General features: G+C 36.5%; 1 protein-coding gene across 2 annotated transcripts; it reads right to left on the bottom strand.

Annotated features, from left to right (window-relative positions):
* LOC107630224 (poly(A)-specific ribonuclease PARN-like) lies at positions 2,024-8,001 on the bottom strand. 2 transcript variants are annotated; one of them, XM_016333308.2, is made up of 8 exons: positions 7,537-8,001; positions 6,953-7,083; positions 6,170-6,364; positions 5,977-6,089; positions 5,751-5,867; positions 5,560-5,674; positions 5,242-5,457; positions 2,024-3,017 (listed from the first exon to the last, which is right to left on the bottom strand). In XM_016333308.2, exons 1-8 carry the CDS (start codon positions 7,869-7,871, stop codon positions 2,362-2,364), a joined length of 1,878 nt encoding a protein of 625 aa, XP_016188794.1. In that variant the 5' UTR covers positions 7,872-8,001; the 3' UTR covers positions 2,024-2,361. The 2 variants fall into 2 exon arrangements, with proteins under 2 accessions (XP_016188794.1, XP_020974304.1); XM_021118645.1 differs by having other exon boundaries at positions 5,977-6,086.

Below are 8,198 nucleotides of genomic sequence, written 5' to 3'. Positions count from 1 at the left end.
AAAATAAGAAAGGAAGAAAGAGAGGTGTATCGAGGAAAAGAATGAAAAGAATTAGGGAAAGTAAAAAGAGAAAAAGAAATAAAGAAAAAAAGAAAGTCGAAAGGAGGGGGGAGGGAGGGAGAGAGAGAGAGAATTGTTCCGCCGTTGTCAATCTATTCTATTGCCGATTCTGTTAAGGTTCGCCGTCTGAAAGATGGTTGCTGAGGGATATAAAGATGACAAATTAATAACAATAGAAAAGATATCATTGTCATTGCTGGAGCTCGCTGTCATCATTGGAGTTCGCTACCATCACTGATGGAGCTGTCCAAAATCCCCACAGAATTAAAAGGTGTTGTCGGTTTGTCGCCTCCTCTTATCTCCTCTTTGTTAGTATGTTCTATGTTGTGTCCTCATCGCTGATCTCCATCTCTGATCAACATTTATTTTAGGTTATTGGTTTATGATTTTGTTCTAATGTTGGTTTATGATTTTCGCTCCTTATTTCTTGATTTGTTTTAGTTTTATTATTTTTTTGGTTTATTCTGGAGTTCGCTATCGTCATTAATAGAGTTGTCCAGAACCACTGTAAACTCCACTTTTCTAATATTTGAGTTTAAATTCTACTTTCTTTCTTTTTATTCTGCTTGAATATAACTACGAATTTGTTGAGGTAGTTGATATCGATGTCGTCATGATGGCGAGGTAGTGGTGGAGTAGTAAAGAAGAGAGAAGGTGGTCAAGATGATGACAATAGAAGATTGTGAAAATTTAGAATTTGGGAATAAAGAGAGAAGGATGGAGTTGAGATTTTTTTTTGAGAAAAGGACAAATAAGTCCCTAACCTTTTGTCCTGCGGAGATTTTCATCCCTGACCATTGAAAAATACTTTTAAGTCCCTGACCTTTACAAAATTTGGACAGATCAGTCCCTCTGTCCAAATGTCTTCGTCAGGGACTGATCTGTCCAAATGCCTCTGTAAGGGACTAATCCGTCCAAGTTTTGTGAAGGTCAGGGACTTAAAAGTATTTTTCAATGGTCAGGGACGAAAATGTCCGTAGGACAAAAGGTAAGGGACCTATTTGTCCTTTTCTCTTTTTTTTTTTTTTTTTGGTTTAGGGATGGAGTTGAGATTAAAGATAAAGAGTGGGGATAATTTGAAAATATTTTTTGGCATTCGTTAAAATTTATAGATACAAATAGTGTTTTTTTTTTAATTAGATACAATCAAGTTGGCCAATAATTAACTGGCCCACAGATTAACTCAGGCGCCCTCTTCTGTGCCAAAAAACGTGGAACACTAAAAGGAGAAAGGTTTACAAAAATTATGTTATGACAGAGTATATAAACCCTTTTTCTAATCGCACTCTTTCTTCTCTTGATAATTTTGGCACCTTCTCTTCATAATTTTGCCAGTCTTCTGTAGAATTAAATTCCTAAACTCGTCCTCAGTTGTTTCTAAAGATATTATTTAACCTCTTCGATCTTTGAATTGTTTCATTAAAAGTGTACGATTGTAGTTCAAATTAGATAATCAAAGTCAATTGGTTCCTTTTTCAAAATAACTCAAAAGGAACAGGTTTGGATCTCGTTTAAATATGATTTACCGGAGTTTGAGATGCTTCTTTCTTTGTTTATGCACAATTTGGAGATAATATAATGTATTCTTTACCCAGGTCAAAGGGCTTGTTTGGGTGAGCTTTTAAAAAAAGATCTTTTTTTGAGTTATCTTTTTTTAAAAGATCTTATAGAAAAGTAAAAGTAATTTTATGTTTGGATATCTCATGTAAAAAGATCTTTTTACATGAGATATCCAAACATAAAATTACTTTTACTTTTCTATAAGATCTTTTAAAAAAAGATGTAAATTACAGCTTCTCAAAAAAGATCTTTTTTTTTATTTTACTAGTGCTTTTACTTTTACTACTAGAAATTTACCAAACACGTTAAAAAATAAAAAAAGATCTTTTTTCATTGAAAAAAGATCTTTTTTTAACAAAATAATGGCGCCCAAACATGCACAAAGTCTAGTTAGAATAACAAGTGTCCAATCTAGAAACATCCGGCACCATGCAGAATCAAGAGAAGACTACATCCAAATAGCCTAACCTAATGGAAGCGTCAAGGTGTAATTCTAGAACCTGAGACCTCGAAGTAAAGGCAAGATAAATACAACAACAAAGCCTAAAGCCTCGTATCTCACTAGGATAATCATCAAACAGTACTAGTGTACCCTGTCATGAAGACATTAAAAGTGTCTTCTATTCTATACGCATGCCAGCAGCAAATATAATACATTTACAGTTTCCATCCGAGGAAATAATTATTCAGATAAAAACGTGTCAATTAGTGAACGAAAAACTGCCAATAAGGTTAATGAACTCAAAGATTATCGAAGTTAATTATGTTGTCATTGTACCAATGAATCTCTGAAGATTTGCTCCCAGAATCCACCTTCATATCGGAGTGAGAACTCCCCAAGCCGCTCTCTAATGACTCTGCAAGATCCATCCCCCACAACCCTAGCCTGCATATTGTCTTGTAGGTCTGATAACAGGTTACTCGCATGCCATCTGATACCAATTCCTTCAAGGCTCCATCAACTTCTTTACTATTCATTACATCAAGAAACTGTTTTGATAAACTAGGCTGCCAGAATACAACAATGGCACAACTCTTATCCACCAATTTAACATCGAATTCTCCCAAAAATATATCATGGGATGCATGGAGTAGACTCTTCAACATCCCTGCCGTCGTCCCAAATTTGAATCCCCATAGGAAAACCACATTGTCAATGCTAACTTTCCTAGTATTTTTGGCCCATATACTGATATCCTCATTAACTGGTGACTCTTGGATATCGGCTGCTGCACATGGATGAAATACATTGGCATAGTCTTCGAGCTCAGCTGCCAAATGCTTACTGCCGGACTCATTAACATATGGGGAAACTTTCAATATTGAGCAAAGTTTCATAAATAAATAGCATAGCCTTAATGCATTAATTCCATGGCTCTTGCCTTCATTTGTTGTACCTATAAAAGCAAAAATGAAAATGAAAGAAAATGAGGTACCACTTACCAGTCACTGATTAATATAGCCATCTATATATAAAATAGGATAAAAGAAACACCTCTTAAAGTTGAGAAATTGAGTATGCAATTTGTTAAGTACTAAACATGAATCTTTCTACCAGAATAACATAACCTTTAAACCTTAGTGCTCAAAATCCATAAATCTTGTCTTCACTCACTGTACCTGTATGAGCCCACAAAATGAAGGGATAGAAGGGGAGAAAATGAAGCTTAAAAATGGTTTTGGCCCCTTTAAATAGTGAATATTGGCATTGGTTACTCTAAATTCAGTTTGGTTTCAAACTTTGGTGCGATACACTATCATTTCCTCAAGTATAGTGGGGATACCACACTCAAGCTAGTTGTTAAGGGGAGAGAAGAATTCTCCTTGAATATAACAGCAAGTGCATAATGCTTGATGTTGGGCTTTGGGCATCCCAATCTATCCAAGTCCTTATCATGATCCCCTGATGTTAGCACTTCCATTAACTGATGACAAAGATAGTGAAAATCCAAGTCACACATGCTAAGCCTACCTCCATAGTCCACATGGTATCCAAAGTGTTCTCCCAACTCCACTCCCTCATAAATATTTAAAAAAAGCTAAAAGATAAAGGGATTCTTCCAAGGGTGGGTAAACATCCCCTAGGTTCCTCAAGCAACAAGATAATTTCTTATGAATCCTTAAAACTGAATGTTCAACCATGAGATGCGCATGTTTCTTTCTAAGTGCCATAAAATGAAGCAGGTGCTCAAAACTATTGCAAGGTGCTCCATAGACTGTGATAATATAGACATTGCCTTCCCAATAACTACCAATGATAATGTCACTTACAACAGTCCATGAAAATTTTATGGTACTTCTGACAAGGATAGTAGGGTCTATTACCTCACTAATAGTGTCAGCCATGGTAAGCTTTAGATCCGGCCCAAGAAATTCAGCATTGACTTCAGAAGTATGGTGATCAATCCTTACTACTCTTGAATGTTATTGGGTTTATTGCATTCTTAGCGCACCATCTTCCCAAAAGCCCAATTAAGCCCAAACTTACAAGTAGCTTTTGATTACTATCTTGATAGTTGATACAAAGGAGAGAGACATTGGGAAAGACTTCAAAGCAATTTCAGTACCTCCAAAAAGAAAGGATGGGGCAGAAACATCTCTACTGTCCCAATATAGGAATAAAACACAAAACTAGGGGGTTCAATGCCTCCCATATGCAAAGCTAACTCAATAAATCACACAGTCCCTTTTAAAGTCATCACGTATAATGTTTGAACCTTCATATGCAAAACAAAGCAGTAGAAACAAAATTAATAGGACCACACTCAGATGAGTTCATGATTCTCCTCTAGCCTCACCAGGAGAACTTTCAGTTACTGGTGGAGTCCATCTTCTATTAGATTACGTTCTTAAGAGACAGAAAGTTTGAATTCTCCAACTTGGAGAGGCATCAGATGGCATTGTTGGCTACTAAATTCAAGCCAAATTTTTTAAGTTGAAATCAACGCTGTGTCATCCTTGTTCTCCCCATTTGCATCACCAAATGAAGCTTAGGTGTAGCTTTCCTAGTAGCATGACCAATATAAAAAATTACAAGAAGCCAATGAGTCCCACCTGAAGTACCACCCTCTCTATCTCAGGGTATATAGATGAGCACTAGCAAGAATAAAATCTAGAAGATCTCATGGATGAAAGGTTTAAGATCTCTGCCAAAACAATCTTCAACAACTGAAAATTTCTATGGTTTTTTTCTTAACTCATTTACTCCTTAAAAGCCGTATTCCTCCTCTTTACGAGCATCGGTCTATTTCATTGAATCAAATAAATACTCAGCCATGAACCTCTTGTCTTCCTCAGTAAGTTGCTTACATACTTACCATGGGTGGAAGGGGTGACAAAACAAACACGAAAAACAACACTTAACCCTATGGCAATGCTATTGTCTTCCCCATAATCATGTTTCAATCAAAGACGAAGCAAAACATGGAGTAGGAAAATATATGCATCTTTAAAGGAGGAAAACCATTAAGAGATAATATGAATATATATCTTGACAAGCATGCAAGTTGCAAAGGAATGACCATATCACTTTCCATACTATTATTAAGATAAAATGGATAAAACCATCCAATAAGCATGCTTTTGTTGCATGTGAGACTAAAATGTTATAGACTAACTGACCTTGGTCCGGAATTTTCACATCAACAGGTGCAAAGAAATGATTATTCAAGTAGGATATAGCACTAGGTATGTTGGCCACTTTTCTCTTGGTTCCAATTACCCTTATCAAATAATTTACGTCAAGTACTTTGGGGAAAACCGTGCACATGGAGCTCACAAATTCATCTACTTCAGGTGGAAGTGGCGCAATGAATTTTGAATGAATAAGTGTACAATCTACAAAAACCAATAGAAAGTTAATAAACTATAAAATGAAGTAGATAGACCGGGGAAGTACACTAGAATTAAAGTTGAGAAATTTCCATTTAAGAGATACACCATTAAGGCTATTGTGGGAGATAACAGGTTTCTGTGAAGCAGAAATCAAGTCGATCACCTCTCGAAAACCACGAATTTTCTTTGTCTCCTCCTCTTCAGCATTTTGAAGCTCTCTCTGCATTGTAAAAACATTATTACTTAATGATGTGACCTTAACAAGGCAAAAGAATAGAGATGAATCATTTAATTACCTCCAAGAAATCCTTATCTTCTTTTGAATTTGCCAAAACAACACGTATAGCCTGGGTGGATCCACTCTTTGCAGGGATTATCAAAGGAAGAAGGTCATCTGAAATTTCTGCCAACATCTGCAGAAGATCCAAAGTACAAAAGAACAGAAAGAAAAGTATACGAGTCAGTTAAAGAAGATTGTATTATTCAAGTTGGAATAATTAAGAATTTATTAGCCCATTATACCTCCACAATTAGCTGCACTTGACGTTCACTGCAAACATCTATAGTCAAGCAAGGTCTTGATCTTAATTGTTCACTGCCCCGGACAATATTCCTAAGGGAGTTTATAAGCTCTTCTGCATAAAATTAGTGTTACAGAACAAAAGGATCTAACCAAAATGTTATTGTGAGAAGAATCTTGCAAAAGTTGCCATACCATCTTTGTTTCCACTTGTACCAGAGCTTTTACATGTCTTTCTCCAATGTTTAATCCGTGACTTAATCCTCTCAACAAAAACTGTATCAGCAACAGTAGAGATTGAAGAAGATTTCATCACACAAAAAGAAGGGAATGCAGTCCCACAACGAATTTTGGCCACTGACTCTTGCACCCGAGACAAGTATGATATGCCTGTCCCACAAATTAAAATGGATTATAGCTCATTGGGATATCAAGGTAAGTAAATAGGGCAGCATATCCTCAATTCACATAGCATAGCAAAGCATTGTTCATTCACATGTTCAATAGAGATTTTATACAATCTAGTATGGAGTTAATGGACTTTCTATCCGTGGACTATTAAAACCAAAAGAGAAGGGAAAAAAATGGTAAGAACCGGTATCGTAAACACACAGAGAATCATAAACTTCTTTGTATTATCACAGAACTGGTATTCCAGTGTAGGATCTCAGCTCTAAATCAGAAAACTGGATGTGATTACAAGGGTAGGATGCAGAAAGTAGAAAACAAAAAATGAAAACACACTCTTGGGCAGTAAGGGGCCCTTACCCTCGTTAGTCTAATATAACTAATATCACAGCCTTCCTTCCCCCGCCACATTCCCTCTGCTCTTTCTGTACTAGTTAGGTAACAACTCCTCTCTTGTCTCACCTTCCCTTCTATCACTCAGCTCTTCCTTTCTTTCTCTTCCTACCGTAACAAGCCATTCAAATTGCCACACAGGAGAACGAAAATGCAAGAACTTCAATAGAACCTCACCATCATTTATGCATGCATTGAAATCAAAACCTTGGCATGCCATAGATGCAAGGGACGAAGGCTGGCATGAAAAACTGTAAGAGGGCATCCCCATTCTCAGCTCATCTCTGGGAAACAACAGGAAATTATACCTGCACCATACCCAAATACCAAAACTTCATCTCTTAATTCCTTTTCAATCATTGTGAGCCATAAATTTAAAATTCAAAAAAAGAAAAAAAAAAATTATCCGAATCAGACACACAATCTTAATCAAGTACAAATTCACATTCACGCACAAATCACAACTCCCTGATCAAAATTCAACGCACAATCTTAATCAACTATATATTTTTTTCAGTGTTCTAATTTTGCGCTTATTCAATATATAACTCATTTTTTCAATCCTACTAAATGTTCTTCAAATACTACTACTATCAACGTTCTTCCTTGTAAGTTACTAACTTCGGTACTTTTCCATATTTCCTTAATTTAAAATTGGGCACTGATATGATTCAAAAAGGATACCAAAATAACAGTTTTACTATTTTAATTAATTAAAGAGAAAGAAGGCGGTTGCAAGCAAGTTACAGAAGGGAACTAACGGATGGGCGACGAGGGCGTTAGAGTCGGAGATGGAAAAAGGGCAGACAGCGAACTGGAGGAGCTGGAAGCGATGGGCGGAGAGGCTGGCCTTGAGGTAGGCAGTTTCCACCGTGTCGAATGGGAGGAGGCGGTGCCAGGAGGGCGGCGCGGGGGAGCCCGTCTTCTCCATGGATACGGCCACGAAGTCGGAATGCGCGATGTGCGCCTTAATCTCCTGGAGGGATTCAGGGAAGTTGGAGTTGTTGACCTGCTTCACTCTCCATCGTTTGGGGGAAGCGCTCGTGCAAAGGGAACGCCTCTGCTGCAAGAATAGTAGCTGAAACAGTGAAACCATCACAATAGTGTCGATGGGTTCTTCCACCTTCGGTTTGTATGTACCACTAAGTTTGAACTTTGCCACCTTGAATTGAAATAAGGCTACAAGCCTTTTCTTAGTATCAAGCTGTTCATAAACACAAAATTCATTCTTCTCCATGTTTTGAAACAAATAAAAGTTAATAATTTTAATTTTAGTGAAAATTTTAATTTTCACATTTATTCTGTTTATAAATCAGATTATTTTGGTCTAATTTTTAATTCTATTCTCATGGTTATAATTTTAAAAGTAAAAAAGTTTAAAATATCTTTACAAAAATATTCAATTTTTTAGTTAAAGACAAAT

This window comes from Arachis ipaensis, chromosome B03 (assembly GCF_000816755.2).
Source record: "Arachis ipaensis cultivar K30076 chromosome B03, Araip1.1, whole genome shotgun sequence".
Lineage (NCBI taxonomy): Eukaryota > Viridiplantae > Streptophyta > Magnoliopsida > Fabales > Fabaceae > Arachis > Arachis ipaensis.
This window is presented reverse-complemented; position numbering and strand designations above follow the sequence as displayed.